General features: G+C 26.4%; 3 protein-coding genes across 5 annotated transcripts; 1 reads left to right on the top strand and 2 right to left on the bottom strand.

The window, feature by feature from the left end:
* Positions 1 to 9,845: 9,845 nt before the first annotated feature.
* Positions 9,846 to 11,500, bottom strand: LOC112594653 (proteasome subunit beta type-5). Of its 2 annotated transcripts, XM_025339558.1 has the most exons (5): positions 11,390 to 11,500; positions 11,181 to 11,326; positions 10,354 to 10,749; positions 10,083 to 10,287; positions 9,914 to 10,002 (listed from the first exon to the last, which is right to left on the bottom strand). In XM_025339558.1, exons 2-5 carry the CDS (start codon positions 11,319 to 11,321, stop codon positions 9,914 to 9,916), a joined length of 831 nt encoding a protein of 276 aa, XP_025195343.1. In that variant the 5' UTR covers positions 11,322 to 11,326; positions 11,390 to 11,500. The 2 variants fall into 2 exon arrangements, with proteins under 2 accessions (XP_025195344.1, XP_025195343.1); XM_025339559.1 differs by lacking the exon at positions 11,390 to 11,500 and having other exon boundaries at positions 9,846 to 10,002; positions 11,181 to 11,321.
* A 268-nt stretch (positions 11,501 to 11,768) lies between these two features.
* LOC112594769 (60S ribosomal protein L15) lies at positions 11,769 to 16,077 on the top strand. Its single transcript, XM_025339742.1, has 5 exons — positions 11,769 to 11,876; positions 12,198 to 12,389; positions 12,474 to 12,610; positions 15,606 to 15,716; positions 15,807 to 16,077. Exons 2-5 carry the CDS (start codon positions 12,218 to 12,220, stop codon positions 15,999 to 16,001), a joined length of 615 nt encoding a protein of 204 aa, XP_025195527.1. The 5' UTR covers positions 11,769 to 11,876; positions 12,198 to 12,217; the 3' UTR covers positions 16,002 to 16,077.
* Positions 16,078 to 17,653: 1,576 nt separating this feature from the next.
* Positions 17,654 to 19,895, bottom strand: LOC112594638. 2 transcript variants are annotated; one of them, XM_025339536.1, is made up of 7 exons: positions 19,518 to 19,895; positions 19,300 to 19,421; positions 19,066 to 19,239; positions 18,644 to 18,994; positions 18,318 to 18,586; positions 18,014 to 18,229; positions 17,654 to 17,966 (listed from the first exon to the last, which is right to left on the bottom strand). In XM_025339536.1, exons 2-7 carry the CDS (start codon positions 19,328 to 19,330, stop codon positions 17,946 to 17,948), a joined length of 1,062 nt encoding a protein of 353 aa, XP_025195321.1. In that variant the 5' UTR covers positions 19,331 to 19,421; positions 19,518 to 19,895; the 3' UTR covers positions 17,654 to 17,945. The 2 variants fall into 2 exon arrangements, with proteins under 2 accessions (XP_025195321.1, XP_025195320.1); XM_025339535.1 differs by having other exon boundaries at positions 17,657 to 17,953; positions 19,518 to 19,893.

Genomic DNA, 19,895 nt, shown 5'->3' with positions numbered 1-19,895 from the left:
TCAAAATATTTCATACATTTCGGCCCATTTACAGGCATAAAGATTTTTTTTTTTTTGATAAAAACTTAAGCAGTTATGCTAGACTATGACTTGAAAATTTAATCAAGGCTTCTTGTAAGTTGTATGTAATTCATATTGTTATATATTCATTATATTCATATTTATAGACATTTTAAGTCATTTGAAGATAAAATGACATATTTAAATGATGAAAAACAATGTTAACTATTTTGTTATAATTTAAATATATTATTCGTCAAGACTTAAAACTCCTACATAAATTATGAATTTTACTATACGCAATGTCATTTTCAAAATTATATGTTTATATATAGATTAATTTTAAGCTATTATACTTATTTATAACATGCACTTACTAATTTTTTTTTTTTTTTTTATATTTAGCACCGTTTTATGCTTTACGTTAAATTAGTATTAACTTAAAAGTTAATAAGAATAACAATTATATAATAAATAGCATATAAATACTCATATATAGGTAATATTATAATAATTAAATATTAATAAAATAATAAAATAATGCACCGTTTTTGAGAAAATTCAATTAACTTAAAAAGGTAAGTAATAAGCTCTGCTGTAGATTAAGTGTCGAGAGTATATCACTATTAAAGGTGTGTTAACTTTGAATTCAATGATATTTCAAAGAGGAGTTAGCCTATATCAATAAGTATACTTTATGATGTGTTTTTTTGATAAACATAACTATTAAAATTATTTATATAATTTTTATGAAAATATTTCAATTGTTTTAAGAATATATATATATATTTATACCTTATTATATCAATTTATATTAAATATAAATATTAATTAAATTTTAATTTTTATATATTTTTATATAGGTAACTTAAAATTATAACCTGTGTATTTTCAATATTTTTAAACCATAATAAGAACAACTAATAAGGGATCTTGTGTTACAATTTTTAGAAATTTTATCCAGTGAATAATTTTTTATTGATATTTATTTTTTAGAAAAAAACAATAATACAACAAAATTAGTTATGCCTTTAAATAGTTTAAGAACAGTTAAAATATTTTGAAAATTTTATCATATAATAAAGATGATAAAATAAATATTTTGTGAAAATTTCAAGTACCTACTGTTATTATTTATTATTATTATTACTTTTTTTGAAATTCAACAAAATATCAAAAATTATTTTACAAGTGAATAACTAATGCGTAAAAATTTGAATTTTAAATGCTCATAAAAATTTTGCTTTCTAGTAGAATTCTATTTTTATGTATAAAGGTTTAAAAACGTATAAACCTTGTGTTAAATTATCAGTCTCTTACTATAAAATAATTGCCAATTTTCATGATTTTTATGAATTTTTCAAAATTTTAACTTAAAATGCTTATAAAATTATTTTTGAATATAAATTTTTAACATTCCTTAATTGAGAAGTATAAAATGTATAAAAAGATTTGTATTAGTTTTTAAAGCTTTTTCACCCGACTAATATTTTTTAATTAACATTTCTAGAAAAAAAATGTAAATTTTTCATGCCTGTAAATAGCTTAGAAATTATCGAGATATTTTGAACATTTCACTCAGAATCTAATATACACTGCCATTTTCTTAATCGTATAGATTCAGGGCTATCGCACTTTCTTGGTTACATCAACGTTACTGCTTTATTGACATATAGAGTATCAGCATACCAGAATATAAATTAATGAAATATTTAAGTACTTTTGTAAATTATAAGCTAGTAAGATTTTTGAAGAAGCTATTTGTAGCACTGTGTTAAGGCATGGTTTAAAATACTCTTAACATACGATAACACTGATAATAATGCGATAACAATGTGACGGCAGATAAAAGGTGCTGGATACGGTAGCTGCGGTAACTTAATTTTTAAATAAAACTAAAAGTTATAACTATTTAACTTACTAGATTGTTTTTGGCTCTGTAGAAAAGTATTAATAATGATTAACAACATATAAAATAGCCTTTGGTCCGACGAATTATGTTCTATCAAAATAATATGACTAGTGAAATAAGTAATAAAATAAAAATAAAAATAAAAAAAAACCCGTATCCAGATCACTATCTGTCGCATGCCAAAAACGATTAACTGCTCCGGATGTTAGACGTCAAATAGTTGTAAGAAGACTTGCATCACAAAACGAATCATCCATTTTTACCTATAAATGTATACTCCATTTACTTAAAATTCATAGATAATAATGTTCCTTACTTTTAAAAGTCGAAACTGTTGCTTTCACGTGTAACAATTTTTGTAATAAGATATAATTGGTTCGTTCCGTTTCTCTTTCTTTCGCTTGACGGTTTATGAAAGCTGACGATTTTCTAACAAAGGGCGCCGGTTTTTGGGTCTTGTTCGATCTGTCCGTGTACACATTTATTATTTGTTTCTTCTTCATAATTCTAGATTTCTTAATTGTCAGTTTTTCCATTTGTTGTAGTTCAAAATTGCAGTTATTGCTCATATATCGATTTTTTACATCGCCGTCAGAGAAATCCATGTGATACTGCTCTTTCTTGTCATCATATGTAGAATAAGCATGATACTTATTTGCGTCACCACTTTGAAATTCAAGCTCGGAGTCTGTTTCCTTCGATGGTTTTACTATTGGCGTTGAGATTAAGTCATCGTATTTTCCCCTGTTCACGTCACGATAACCGATGAAACGTTCTGGTCTCTTTCCGCAATTTTTTATATTTTCTCTGATTTTATCATTATTCAAATTTATACGAGCTTTGGGTTTTAAGTTTCTTTCCATCAATGGTTTTTCTATCGGTGTTGAGATTAAGTCATTGTTTTTTCCCTTATTCACGTCTCGACAGCCCACTAAACGTTCTGTTTTCTTGCCACAATTTTTTATATTTTCTTTGATTTTATCATTTTTCAAATTTTTTTGAGCCTTGGGTTTTAAGTTTTTTGTTGTTAGTGGAATAATCATAGACGACAAAATGTTGTTATTCGAGTCGCCTTTCCGCTCGTATTTGCTGGCTTGTAATGGGCTTTGATAGGGCTTTCTACAAACCGCTTTAATCACTGGGAGTGACACGTTACTATCGCTTCCAAAGATGGACCATTCTTCATCTGAACTTAGCACTTTATATTTTGTATTAGTATGCATGATAGAAATATGAAAAACTATAGCTAAATATAACGATTAGTTCAAAATAAAGTACCAGTACTATATCAAAATGCAAACTAAACTTTTTATGGCAATAGTCAATAGTTACTGGCTTTCTGTAAATTTTAATTTAATATCAATAGTCGATTTATTTTCAGCCAGTAAATAAAATAATTATTTTTGTACTAGACTAATTGAATATTTTTGCTTCATTTAGGAAATAATAAGCAAATACGTACAAGATTTGATACTATATAAGTATAAGTGTATCGTGTATCTATATAGGTTTAAGTTTGGTACCTCAGTTCACAAGAAAATTGGCTTCATTGTACCTCGCTTTGAAAAACTAGTTAAATAAAAATGGATAATTAACTTACACTGAATTGAATATACTTACCCATTGAAATACTTTTTAACTCGTATGACCCACCATCCACACCATCTAACTTAAACTAATCACCGCCTATTCTTGTTAGTTTAAATTTTGATTAGAGTAGGTAACCATTTTATTCCCTATTTAAACATGGGTAATAAATTGTTCAGCATGATATACACTATACAGCGTTGACGGAAGGGCAGGGCAGAAAGGGTAGCTGCCCAGGGCCCCACCATTTTAAAGGCCCTGTGCCTTTCATAGCATTTAATGATTTTGAAGCCTTTATTTTTTTTTTCAAATTTAATTTACAAATCCCGTCTGTATTCCTCATATTTAATAACTTTGGTTTTTTTATATCATATTAACAAAATACAATTCACAGAAAAAAAAAAGTAAAGAAAATGTTGCTATGATTTACAAAATGTTTTAACTGATGGTGAATTAAAATAAAAGATATAGATGGTTATGAACTTTATGAAGAATCACTTATCTTTTGTACTACGATTTCTGAAGAAACGACAGATTTTTAGGCTCTTTTAGTACTAAAAAAATGTTGTGGTTCTTTTTCAAATATTTCAATTGTACTTCGAATAAAACTTTCAATTCCAGTAACATTTAATGGTGCTGAAAGGAGTTTTTCCAAATTTAAATAATTAAAAACTATACTTAAGGAGTACTTTATTACAATGTTAACTTACAAGCTTAGCTACTCTATCAATTTGACAATAAGTTACTGACTCATTATTAGATCTTAATGAACTGATTGATATTTTTGCTGCAGTCAAGGCTAGGAAAAACAATTTTGATATTTAAATCTTGAATTCTTTTTTTTAATTTTTGTCTAAAACTTGTATTTAGTGTACCTACCTAAATATTTAATTTTTACATATTTTATAAAAATATTTCTAATAGAGTATCAAAATAATATCTACAGTTTAATGTTTTTAAAAATAAATACATATTGAAAAGTATACGTTTGTTTAATTGTGTACATAGAAAAAAAAAAAATAGAAATAGAAATAGAAAAAAGGTCATACAAGTAAATACGAGGACTTGACGAGAATTTTTTTCGTTATGAAAAAAAATTTCTAAGGTCCATGAAAAAAATCTGCCCCTGGCCCCGCAAAACTTCCCGTCGGCGCTGATTGGTACAATTGGAGTAAATGCAAATTGAGTCTTTACGTCGTTTGGTCTCTACTTCTAGGTCACTAAAAAAAGAAAATCAGCCAAAGGTGACAGGTCTCAGGTCACGTACAAACAAAATCATAGAACATTCACGTGGTCGTGAAGGTAAGAATCGCACATGTGTATGAAATTATTATATTACATTATAATTTATAATCTACTCTTACTAGTTACTAGTAGGAATAATTAAAATTTTGACAGTCGTCACTTGTCATCGTGATTGTTAGCTGGTTGAACGATAAAATGACGAGGACAACTGGTTTACGCCAGTATTCAAATAGCACTCAGTCCCATGGCACTCAAAACTTGAAAAAAAATGAAATCGGTATAAAATAATATTTTACATTAATATACATGAGGTCGTCAACACACAATACAGTATATAGACACATAGTATACATACTTACAGGGTGATTCACCAATATATATCCTTATATATATATATATATTTAATAATAATATATTTATTATTAAAATTCTGATTTTTATAATTTTGAAAAATACCTATTTTCAAATAATTAAATATTTTATGTTATTTAAAATAACTTATATGAACTACTTTTTTTTCAAAGTAGAACTACTTTTTTTTCAAAGTAGAACTGCTCTTTTTTACTGTAGGTAATTAATCACTAAGTCAAATTATTTTTATTTAAAGTTTTGACGTAATTTAATTAAAATTCAATAAAAATGAAATCTGAATGATTAAACTTTAATCAGGTAGGTACTAAATAATGAGGATATAGTAAGCAATATAATGGTAATACACTAATACGTATAGCCACTATAGCCTATAGGTTAAAAAGTTATGACAACTATAAGAATATTTGAAAATTACAAAATAATCAAAATAAATTTATTACAATTAATTTTAAGATTTAAAAGTTGTCTTTCACTGGGTATATATATTACACCTATACAAGACTAAATGTTACATTTTTGCATTTTTTTTTATTGTTTGATAAAAAAAATACCTAAGTACAAAGTTTAAAGGTTTAAACCAAAATATACTTCATGACAATAGCATGGATTTCTTATGTACTAAAATGTATCGAAATGTACCATACAATATATAGGTAGTGAACATCATGAAAATATGTAAGAAAATTATTTTTATTTATTTAAAATTTTCAAATTAAACAACTTATAACTTAAATACTTAATGAAAAATTTTCACTTTAATAAGTAATACATTTCGAATTTTCTAAAAATATGCAGAAACATGCAAAAACTACCAATAACCATTAAATATGCAAAGGTATGCAAAAAAATTTCACCATTAGATTCTAATTACCTATTATGATTTGTGAGGATAACTAACAAAAATTCAAAAAAGTATGAAAAGAAAAAAAAATATGCGATTGCATAGAAATCTGCGCTTTACTTATCACTTATGCAATGACAATAATTTATAAACTAGAGTATAAACTTAATTTTTAAATTTCTCCCCAACACATCAATAAAACGACATAGATAGATAAAAATAAAAAATTTTAAAAATTAATCGTCTCAAAAGTTTGACCGAGAGAGACAATATCTACGCCTCAATAGTACCTACGGTCCTGAACAAATGCATTATATCTAATGATAAAAGAGGATGAGACATATTTATAGGTTCATTTTATAAATACAAGTTATACATGCTATACCTCTTATACCAATAGTAATAACTGCAGTTATCCGCGTTCTGTTTTCATTATTACCTACTTATCATTGCATAGTGGCGCCATAATGAATATTATTATATTCTCATCTATCTTTTCTTTTGTTATTCTTTTTGTTTCACGGTTTATACATTTTTTAGTTATGCAGTGTTCTTAATGATAATAATAATATTGGCCTCGAAACGATGCCGCTTTGTTAGATTAGCAACAAATTTACCTACCTACATGACTAGGTACCTATATAGCTACCTACATTATTGGTAAGTTATTGAAAATTAAAACACGCCCGCTATAACTAAATTACTAATATGTATTATTTATATTCTATAGTATGATTTACCATAATTAATGTGCTCCTTTGAATATTAATCACTGTAAATATAGTGTATATAAATATATAATAATTATATTTCGTATAAAATACACAGAAAATATGAGACACATATTTTCAATGCCTAATTTGAAGGAATTTAAGCGCGAGTGCTCCTCTAACGTCTCTATCTTATTTTCAGATAATTTTGTGAGTATTACTCAGGGCCTGATTTACCAATTCACGGGCCCAGTACAATTTATTTTTTTGGGCCCCAGAATTGTCCATCTCTGTTGTTAAATATAATAATTCGTGTTAATTTATAAAAGTAATAGTACATAATATAAGAGTATGACTTAACATTATTATTAAAAGTTTATTACCTAGCGATTGTGCGTTAGTAGATGAATTTGTTCTAAATGTAAATTTATCTAAACTACCCCGTAGTTTTTTTGTTTCTTCATCTTGTTTATCCTTTAATTTTCTCTTCATTGAACCACTCTTATATTTTTTTGACATTTTAAATTATTAAGAATATTAAACAAATGACAAAAATATACACTAAATACTACTGGCGTATATCACGAAACTCAGTCTGAGATGCACCACGCAACAACCCAAGACAATAACATCAATAGTAATATTACGACGAATGACGATAATAATTTATAATAATAATAGTATTACTGTGTAGGATATAACTGTGTAGGATTTTATATTATATTTTTATTTTTCATAATTGTTATTATAGCTCTTATCAAATATGCTCATTGTGCATCATTGTATATATTTTATATAATATTATGTAAAATAAAAAAAATAAATAATTTTTCATAATAAACTATTTTTATTTTTATAATTGTTCGGTTGTTGTATACAGAACGACCCGCCGACGGTTATCGGTTATTTTTGTTTTTCAATTATTATATTACCAACGAGTAACAACAAGTCTACAGTCGCAATCCCATTATACTTTATAACCCACTAAAATATTCGAGCAAAATCAAAATCTATTTTGTTTTCCCAAAGTGTGATAAAAATGTGAAGAATTAAATTTGTATATGCCTGAAATCGGTGAGCCCCCATTTTGAGTGGGCCCAGTGCAAATGTCCCATTTGTCCTTGCGTAAATTTGGCCCTGGTATTACTTACAATTATTATAACGTGTATAGGATAGTATGATATTTTGTTCAACGATCTAATGATCCGAAGTTTAGATTCTTGAATAATTAATGGTATTACAATAAAAACAATAAAAAAAATCATTTAATCATTCTTAGGTATCCGTCCATCAGAGTGTTGCGTCACTAACGAGCTTATAATATGAAAAATTCGCTTTAAAGAAATATTACAACTGAATAATTTGTTATACATCATGAAATAATCAATTTAATAGTCATTTTAAAAGATGAATGTTTTCTTTTAGTCACATTAGAATTCGATTTGAAAACATTATTTTTAGAAGTTGTAATAAAAGTTTAATGTCTAAATAATCACTTATATATATAGTTTAGTATTTCTGGAAAATGGAAATATTTAAAGTTAATTTAAAAATCAGTAGGTATCTAAATAAATTTAGTTTCTTCCATGTAAACAAAAAAAATTATCAAAATTTGACAATTATACAACTTATGAGTTATGAGGAATAATTGTTTTTGATTGTTGAAATGGATTGGTTTTAGTTTTTTGTGAGATTATGTTATACGAATATACAATCATCGGTTAATAAAGATTAGAAATTACTTTAAAAGTGCTTTCAAGGTACGTTCTCCTTTTTCCTTTGCAACATATAGCGTTAAATATTGATCCGAACATAATCTGTATCATAGGTAGATACATCTTTCCTACGCTAAACGTTATAAGGAAAATATACTTAAATTTTTTTTAATAGGTGGATCTGACACCACTTTTAAAATATTTTTAAAAAAGTTTGAGGTATAAACTTTTTTGATTTAATCATTTAATAATTTAAATAAATTGAATTCTAAAAATTGGTTTTTGACTATCCCGGTGATTTAGTTTAAGTTCTTAACATCTAATAATTTACGGTATAGGTACCTGTAGGCTATAAGTTATAACAAGTAAGACAGTAGGTGCAACTTTCCTGTTACTATAATACTATCATAAGGATAATATATTATAAACACTGCTGCAGTTATGTCATCATTAATATTTATGCTACTATTACATAATATATAATCAGGTGCGGATGTGAATCTAAAAATAAAAATATAATATTCAAATAGTATATACTAAATGTTGATGTGAAGTTTAAGTTTTTTTATTATTTAATACTTTGTTTAATAAACATCACCATCTCTAGAGCGCAGATTACATTTTTATTTTGGTATGGGCAACATGGCGTCTTTTTAAGTTAAATAATTATATGACAAATACTCGATAAAAGTTGCAAGTCATGGTTTAAAAAAAAAATGATAAATGATAAATAAATAAATAAAATGTTCCTTTTAAGTAAAATTAGAAGTAATAAATAAATTATTTGTGTAAAAATTTTTTATAAATCAAGTTTAACAAATACAAACTGAAAAGAATTCTTGAAATAAATCTCAGAAAGGCGAATTAATATCTCTTGGATAGGTAAGTTTTATAAATGATAAATTTATAAAAAAAAAAAGTACCTAGTTAATTCTTAAAATATTAGAGATTGGAAATATATGATTATAGAAGACCAACAGATTATAAATTGTACACTGTAATAATGAGTAATAAAAACTATCCTGTCTCAAGGAATCTATTAATACAACTTTTATTGAAATCGGTCAAGTAGTTTCTTTGATAAGCAGTTAGCAAATTATGTTTTTGGTAGTTTGCATAAAAATTATTTAGTCATACATTTTCAGGGAGGTGATGCTTACACATTAATAAATTTAGCCAAACCCAAAACTATACTTAAGTTATTTGTCACGGAACATTTTTTATTTCAAACACTAGGTATAAGAATACAGATATATAAAATCCAGATTAAATTTAATCATTAAATTGCTTGTACCTAAAATAACAATATAAGACAATACATGTAAAAAAAAAAAAAACCATAAATTGTAAAATAGTAGTGGATGCATGACAAAAGCAAAATTATTTTTTCTATAATTATTATTTTTTATTGATAATTTATTTTGGAAAATTAGAAAACTGGTAAAACAATAAATTTTTTTTTATACTTGAGTGCTTTAAGACAATACAAAATTATTTTTTTATAATTAACATTTAGAACTTAAATATTTAATTATTTAGCTTCATTCTTTACTCTGTCATATATTTCATCACAATCTTCATTCTTAATATGTTTCCATCCTTCTTTAGTGATGTGATATACTAGAATTTATTTTCAAATAATTTAATTACAGAATTAAATTATACAAATTAGAAATATATTCAAAATTTAAATTTATTACCTCGAACAATTCCACCACTGTAAGCATCTCGGTGAGTAGCATGGAAGATAGCTCTTTGACCAAGTTTTTGAGCTTCTTCATCAGTTAGATCCCATTTATAGCCAGAGTCGAGAACACCAAAAGCATAAATTGATCCTGAACCTACTGAAAATACTTTACCTGGTGTTCTAGAACCATCATTGTCAATATAAAATAAAGATGGACCCTGGAACATTATTTTTTTTTTTACAATTAGTTTTACAAGTTTTTAGATTTTAGCATAGAGACTTACATTTTTATCATATCCAGCTAACATCATTCCAATAGATAATCCATACCCTTTATAGTAATAAATCATATTTGACATAATTTTAGAAGCAGCTGTAACACTAATACGTTCTTTGTTTCTTAACTCATGTAGTCTGCATTGTTTTGAAAGAACACGATCCCAGTAAACACAATCAGCTGCACCACCAGCTAATGTACCTAACATAAAATCATTGATTTCAACGATTTTTTTCATACATTGTGAACCAATGTACTGTCCTCCAGTTGCACGAGAATCAACTGCTAACACTATGCCTCCTTGGTATAAAAATCCTAATGTTGTAGTACCATGGTGAAAATTTAACTCAATTGGACGACCCATTGTATCACGAGCTGTTATCATACGCATATTTTCAACAGGCTAGAACATTAAGACAATAATATATATATAAGATTAATAATATATCTTGGGAAAAAAACTTTAGATTTTGTTTATAAATTAACTGAGAACATTATACATATTGAAGAATTTAATTATGTGTTGAATTATAACAAAATAAGCAGCATTATCACATTACAATTGAAAAGACTAAATATCTATTCAATATTATATTTCTGAATTTTCAACCAATGATTAGGTAGTTTTTTCATTTGTTTAGAGAAATAAAAATGTCTAGTTCATAACTTACGTGAGAATTTTTTTTATTTTAATATTTAAGCATACTTGGCTTTATGGAACTTTAAGTACTATTATTGAAGCACAAAAATAACATACATATATTCTAAAGAAATGTATTGGACATTTGTCAATTCAAGTCTCATGTAGAACAAATAACAATAATTAATACTTACGTTTCCAGGAAGTGAGTATAAATTCATTTGGTTAACAGTATTGTCACTCTGAAAAGTTTCGAATGCTTCATTTTCTTCGACTTCGCATTTACTTTTGAATAGAGTGTCATCGGATAATCCACACAAAGATAACATCGCCATGATTACTAAAATTAAAATTAAATTTTATTTCATACAACTATAGGTAAAAAGTATTATTCAACGCTAACCAATTAAGTTTGTGGACTGTAGTTCAAGAGTTTAATAAATATTAAACAATAATTAACAATTTATTCCTTAATCTTAACGTTATTCCATTAATGATAATGAAAAATATATTTGTTGATTTATCATTATCAAAAAAAACGCACATAACCTAACAAACTTCTAAAATACAACGTTGCCTTTTTTGTCATACAAAATATATTTTTATTGTAAAAAAATAGTTTAAATAATTAAAGATTTTCAATAAAAATTAATTTTATAATTTTTTAATCAATATATTATTAAGAAAAGTATGAATTGATTGTAATAAGTTTTTATAATTATTCAAATTTATTTTCACATTATATTTCATAACCACAAATATTGTTTTTTACTTTGGCAACATTGCGTCCACACTTCAGTCTTCATTCGTATTTCTTGTTGTTGTGGAACAGGACAGACCCTGTTCCTTTTCTACTAATTTTCGGCGCACGTTTTTGTTACTCAATTTAGGTAAGTAATTTATTTTTATTTGTAATGAATTTTTTTGTCTTTATTAATTACACGTTTAATAAAATTAATTTCTTTGCTATCCTCATTAAATAGATTCGTAAGCTAACTTTTAATTAATTGTACATATTTATGACGTGTGGTTTCCAAGACCTCACGTTAGTAGTTTTCAACTTAGTACTACTTCTATTACTGTTCACTAGTTTTTTTATTAATCATTTTTTCCCCTATTTTTTTTTTTTTTTTTAATTATAAAATCTAAATGAAGGTGTTACTTCTATAGTACGATTGTTTATTTTTTGAGGTTATGTTATTCATTTGCAGGATTAGGTCGGTCTCCTAAGATGGGTGGTTATAAGTACGTGCAAGAAGTGTATCGAAAGAAGCAAAGCGATGTACTACGTTATTTATTACGTATTCGTGTCTGGCAGTACAGACAGATGACTCGCGTACATCGTGCGCCACGTCCTACTAGACCCGACAAAGCTAGACGGTTGGGATACAAAGCTAAGCAAGGTAATGTATTAATTTTTAACCACAATGCTATTAATTAATTTCCTTCTAATAGCATTAATTTTTGATTTTTCTTTAATGGAATAGGATTCTCCATATTTAGAGTGCGTATCAGGCGTGGTGGCCGCAAACGTCCAGTACCTAAAGGTGCTACTTATGGTAAGCCCAAAAGCCATGGAGTTAATGAATTGAAACCTAAACGCTGTCTTCAATCAATTGCTGAGGTAAATGTTTACATACTACTACATAAGTTATAAATAATTTTATTTATGACTTGGTATGTTTTTGTATTTTATTTTAAAATTCCTATATGCTATATATTCAGCTAGGGTTTAGTAGTTACGTAGGATAAGCCTGTTATGTTAGTGTGCAATGTTACTAATTTAAGTCTTGATTACAGGTGGTTTATTTCTTTGTTGATTAGCATAGGGAGTCATTGTCTATCTTTATAAAAAACTGCATAAATCACCTAATACAATTTTCCCTAGTATTGTACTACAAGTTTAGAGTACTTAGAAATAATGGAGTTTGAAAAAAATTCTTTTTTTATTATAAGTTTATGGTCAACCAACGTATTGCAAAACTATAAAAAAAATTTTTTTTTTTAATTGATCTTTCCTTATTACATCACTTGCTATTTTGTTAATTTCCTAATTGCATTTAATATTTATACTAGTGCACATGTTCAAAGCTATTATTTATTTAACAATATTTGTTTCCTGAAAAACTTCTTGTGGTTGTTGAATATAAAATATATTCTTAAACATTAAAAGATATTTGGCGAATGTTAACCATTTAATATTATTGATGTTCTGACAACTTTTTAAACATTATAAATTTGAAATAATAGTTATGATGTTATGTTAGTATAGCATATAAAAATTTATAAGCTGGTATTCAATGTATAACTTATTATATTTTACATCAAATTTGGTTAATTACTAAGCTATATGATGTTTTATGAACCATGCACCACTCCTTATTTAATAAATGAGGATATTAATAACTAAATTCTGATAGCTTATTACATTAATCATAGTGATTTTTTTTTTTTTTTTTTAATATAATGATGACAAAATATACACTAGTAACTGCTGATAGTCTATGACGGGTTAAACTTCCTTGGATGTCTGATAGATATTATTAGTACTATACACCTAATATATTTAGTTTACTTTTATGTGATGATTATGTACCATGCACCACTCCTTATTTCATTAGATGAGGATAATATTTATGTTTCTGAAAATTTTCTAGTTGGTAAAAAAGTATTTTAAAATTGTTTTTATGATGATTATGTACCATGCACCACTCCTTATTTCATTAGATGAGGATAATATTCATAAATCTGAAAATTTTCTAGTTGGTAAAAAAGTATTTTAAAATTGTTTTTATGATGATTATGTACCATGCACCACTCCTTATTTCATTAGATGAGGATAATATTCATAAATCTGAAAATTTTCTAGTTTGTTGGTAAAAAAATATTTTAAAATTGTTTTTATGATGATTATGTACCATGCACCACTCCTTATTTCATTAGATGAGGATAATATTCATAAATCTGAAAATTTTCTAGTTTGTTGGTAAAAAAGTATTTTAAAATTGTTTTTATGATGATTATGTACCATGCACCACTCCTTATTTTATTAGATGAGGATAAGTTTTAATACATATCTGATAAGTTGATGGATTCAAATTTAAAGCTTTTTAATTATGTGTATTACATATTACACATTATTTTGAATTGATACTTTTAATTATAAAAGTTTAATGATGACAAATATGTGTTAATAACTACTGATTAAAATATGAAGGGTTAATCTTCCTTGGATGTCTGAAAACTAAATATTAAAAAAATTAACATATGATAATAATTATATCATGTATATATATAGATAGATACTATGGTAAGATTTATAAACATTCTTAAGTTGACATATATTTTTAGCATTTTAATCCAATGATGAATATTGTGTATAATTACTGATATTGTGTGAAGGGTTTATCTTCCTTGGATGTCTGAGGATTCACAATATTATATCTGCCATTCTCCCTTTATTTTTTTTAACTATAACAAAATTATAAATACATTTCTGCAAGTTAAAATAGTTTATTTTATTGAAGATATTATATTTATTATAAATAATAATGGTATTGTGACATAAAGATGGATGATTATTGTGATGATAACTTGTGTTTTATTAATAAAAACTGAAATAATAATAATGTGGACAAAAATACAATTTTGTTCCCTTGGCTATCTGAAATTTTCCTTATATTCAGTCTTACACAAAATTAAATAAATAGAAAATAATGATGATACTTTGTGTTTTGTTACTAAATCACTGAAATATTAAAAGTGTGGACAAAAATACATTCTTGTTCCCTTGGCTATCTGATACTTAGAAATAATATTTACATTTGCTTGACTTTATGTTTTATATTTATTTTTTTTTAATTATTAGAAAATTATTATGATGATACTTTGTGTTTTGTTAATAAATCACTGAAATAATAAAAATGTGGACAAAAATACATTCTTGTTCCCTTGGCTATCTGAAATTTAGAAATAATATTTATATTTGCTCGACTTAACATATTATATGCATTTATTTTATAATAAATAGAAAATTATGAAGATATAATGTGTTTTTGCTGATTAATAATGATGTTAATAAACAATAAAAGATGGAGGGGTATAGTATTTTTTGTAAATAAGATATTTAAAAACAATCTTTAAATTTCATATGCTGAAAACTTGTACATAAAAGTTTTTCTACATATTTATATAGTGTATTCTGGGGGTAGGGAATGATAAAGGCATTACCCGATTAAGGATGGTTGTCGGAAATGCCTCCTTCTTAACATGAATAATAAAGGTTTGCTTTATGCTATTAACTTTCCTCACAAAAATAATTTGCTATGAAATATTAACAATTTTTATGTAAAATAGAAAAATATAAAAGTTTCAATAATGATGATAAACTGTGTTTTGTTATAATCACTGAATAATTAATTAATGTGGACAAAAATACATTTTGTTCCCTTGGCTATCTGAATTGTACTTTTGAAATAAGTTATACATTGATAAATGAAAAAAAGTTTTTTATCATAACTTATATAAATTCTATTGTGTGTTCTATCATAACTATTTTAATTGTATCTTATTAGTTGCTAACTAATGTAATTTAATATATAACTAATTCTGTAATGTAGGAAAGAGTTGGACGTCGTTGTGGAGGTCTCCGTGTCTTGAACTCTTACTGGGTAGGACAAGACTCAACTTTCAAATTCTATGAAGTCATTACTGTTGATACTGCACACCCAGTAAGTATTTTATTTACAAAAAATTTAAAAATAACTTAGTCATTGAAATATTTTTAAAATGATGAAATAAATTATTTTTCTTTTTACTAGGCCATTCGTAGAGATGCCAAGATCAATTGGATCTGTAATGCTGTGCACAAGCACAGAGAATTGCGTGGAAAGACATCTGCTGGTCGCAAGTCCCGTGGTCTTGGAAAAGGACATGGTTTTTCACAGACAACTGGTGGATCAAGAAAAGCATGTTGGAAACGCAAGAACACCTTGCAACTTCACAGAAAACGATAAATCCATTTTTATTATATTATGCTCTTTTTATATTGCGCTTATATGTTAATAAAATGGTATTTTATCTGAAAATGTATTATAAGTTTTTCTTTTCTTGTAATTTATTATTTTTTTCATGGTTTTTTAATTTAAAACATGTTATATTCCTAACCTTTACATATGATTTAAGTCAATTGACTTATAATAATAAGAAAAAATTGGTTCTGCTGAATGCAACTTTGCTGATGATATATGTTTGCATTTTTATGTCTTCTTAAAAGTTCTATTGCAAATTAATTAAAATCTTTTGTCATTGTTTTGAGAATTCTAAATACTGACTTATCAACAATATCTATATATTTTGACATTTCTTATTGAATTTTAATCTGTATGACAATTTATTATATTTATTGTCTTATATTTAGATTTTAATCTATATGACAATTTATATTACTATTTTATGTTTGAATAAGTAGTCATGTAACTAAATTCTTCCAATGTTTTGAATACTCCATAGCGATGATGGTTATAATTAAAAGAATATATTACGTTTGTTTACTTGTATACAAAAATATTTAATAGCTTGGTTGGTAAAAGGCTAGATTTTTTAATTTACCTTAATGTCAAGACAATATAATATTTTACACATAAAACCAATTGTATTTGTTTAGAATTATTTTTTTCTTTTATAGGCTTGGTTATCACAGCATGAAATAAAATGAATTATTTAAAAAAAAAGTTTAGATTTCTTTACAAATTTATTATCTGGACAAAGCTTATAGAATAAAACTATTTTTTTCATCTACATATTAAAATTGTCAAAATGATAAATACTGTCCTATATTAGGGGTAGCAAACCTATGGCATGATCTAAAAGTACTATATTAGCTGTATTTAAGAGCACTTGAAAGTAATTTTAATTCATTAACTGTGTTTTATCTTGAATTTAATGATTTTTTGTGGTTCTTAAAATAATGTTGATAATTGTAAAAGTCTGTGAATCACTGCCTACAACGGTTATAACTGCAAGATAAGTATACAGTATATGTTAGAGACGGCCAAATTCTTTTTGGCCACGGTGTACTTAGAATATACTTAACCTTTGATAAAGTTTTTTTTTTATTATTAAGTTTCTATATCGCTATAATTTTTTTCTGTGCGTAGCTTAAAAATAAATTTTAACACAATCAACTTTGAAATGATTTGCGATTGACTGTTTGGCCACCCCTGGTATATGTTATACTTAAAAAAGTGGTTTATTTAAATGACTTAATATATTTGTGTTGACATATATACATGAAAGGTTATTTTTTCCTATATATTATTTTAAATCAAAACAGTAATGGTTTGTTGTTTTAAACGAAAATAAATGTAAAATATTCTGTTTGAGTTTTAATTAATTTAAACCTATTTTTATTAAAAAAATGGATGATGATAATAACTGAAGAAATGCAAGAATCTTTCTTTCGTAGAATAGCACAGAATTTAAAATTGTTAAATGTTTAAGAAATGTTTTGTTGTCAATCGATGAATTAAGTTATTGTGGCTTAATTGTGTACATAGGTACTTTCGATTAGCATAAAAAACTTTATACCCATTTCATAAATGTAAAACATGTCATAATAACCAACAAATAAAATAATGTACTTGTGTATTCAATTTATTTTTTAATCTTTGGCCCACTTAACACAGCATAAATATATGAATATAATTTAAAACAAATACCTAATACCCAAAAGATAAGTATGAGTAAATCAATTATATAATAAAAAAGCTCATTTGATGAACATTAGTAATTGTTTCATAAATTTGTATATATCAATGTAATTAAATATTAAATAATGGTAATAACTAAAAATATATCACAGAATGAAGTTGACAATAAATTGTGCTTAATGAAATGGTAACTTTCAACACCTTTAGTCTAGCAATGTTTTAGGAAATATATTCATTTTAATATAGTCATCAACAACCTGTAAACAAATACTGTTAAAAATTATCACTTGTTCTTTTTATATTAAACTTATACTAACCTCTTTTAGTAGTTCAACTGTAATCTTTGGATGTTTCAATATGAAGCCAGTATTCATTAATTTACTGCCACTCATTTCAATACGATAACCGTTCAAGTGATCTTTATGAATGAATGGTGAGAGAGGAGTGTTATGAACACCAGACTTAGAACAAGCTTCAGCCCACGGTACTGAATGTTTGTCATTTGCTTCAGACGCAATAACATCAAAATCATTCTTAAAGAAAACATTAAAATAAAAACATCTATTGTGTTTAAAATATTATATTGGTATTTTGAAATAGAATAAATAATAGTTAACATACTTTACATAATGACGAAAGAACTGAGCCAAGAAACTCATGTTTAACTCCAAATAATGAGGACACAATTTCAGCAATCATATTTTGTTTGGTCTGACCACTGTCTACTAAATTGTAAATTTCCCCTACAGCTTCTTGTGATTTTAACAAATGCCATATAGCTCTACAAATGTCTTCAACATGTATTGTGTTACAAGATGTACTACCTTTCCATAATATTCGGACAGGCTCTCCCAGTCCTCGATACAAAGAGCCAATTGCAATAGTTGGTGCTGTAATAGAAAATTGATTAAATACTAATAGTCAATATCACATTGGCATAGACGTACTGAGTCCAGTTCTGTCACCTATGCCATACACAATAGCTGGCCGGACAATCGTATAATTTAAATTTGGAATAGTTTTCATTTGTTTTTCTACTTCATACTTGTACTTTGCAATGGATGTGAGGGGTATTACTTTGTCATCCTCTTTAATTGGTCCTTTATGACTAGCAGTCAACTGACCTGATGACACTTCGACATAACGTCTCACACCAAATTTAGCAGCAGCTCGAGAACAATTCATGCTGAGTTTATAGACTCCCTCTTCATAGATAACATCTGGTAAATCAACACGAGTTTCTCCAGCACAATTGATGGCATAATCAAAGAAACCTTCAAAAACATTTTCACAAGAACCTGCAAAAATTGATGTCAAATATGTATTGATATTTATTTCAATAAAAGTAATGTATAAATGACAAGTTTACTTTGATTTATCAAATTGGCACTGATAAATTCTACTATGGGAGATTCGAATGCTACCTTGTGGTCGTCGTTGAGCCAAGCAATTTGGGGTGGAACTTTGTCAACTACTCTCACAGCCGACGCTAGATCATTGTCCACTAAATACTTGACTAAGTGACGGCCAATAAAGCCACAACCTAAAAATTGTGAATAAATTTAACAAGAAACTTAAAATAAAATAAAAAAATTTCAATTACCTCCCAAAACTAATACTCTATCTTTTGGCATGCTGGACGTGTGTGCTACAACTGTTGCTGTGGAAGAGGATAGAATAATTGATCAAAATTGATATTTCTTCGACACTTCCCGAAACCAAATACTGCAATATGTATACGATACAAATTTATTATTATATCATTATAATAAACATATGCGTTAATTATTATGATGGAGGTATATAAATAGAAATTCGTACGTGGCGTAGTGGTAGCCGTCAATGATGACCGCATAGTTGTGTCATCTTCCGTTTGGCGCTTATCCACCTTCCGGCAAGATGTGCGTACAGGAAATAGTCACTGATTTGTGCGTTTTGAATAATAATAAACTATTATTTATTATTATTATAAAACTGGTATCTCGTCATATCATTAAATTGTATTAATTGTAATTCGTAAACATATTGCATTGTTTGCGATGAGTGTAATATTAATTATAGGTAAATAAATATGTCTATGACAGTATACATTAATACGTGCTAAATTGTGGCGAATATCGAATGTATGTAAAAATACAATTGATCAAACGATATAACCAATATAGGTTTTGTTAATATTTATCATTATGCAAATACAAC

This window comes from Melanaphis sacchari, unplaced genomic scaffold (genome assembly GCF_002803265.2).
Source record: "Melanaphis sacchari strain LSU unplaced genomic scaffold, SCAv2.0 Contig23_pilon_pilon, whole genome shotgun sequence".
Lineage (NCBI taxonomy): Eukaryota > Metazoa > Arthropoda > Insecta > Hemiptera > Aphididae > Melanaphis > Melanaphis sacchari.
The sequence above is the reverse complement of the archived record's forward strand: the minus strand, read 5'-3'. Positions and strand labels throughout refer to the sequence as shown.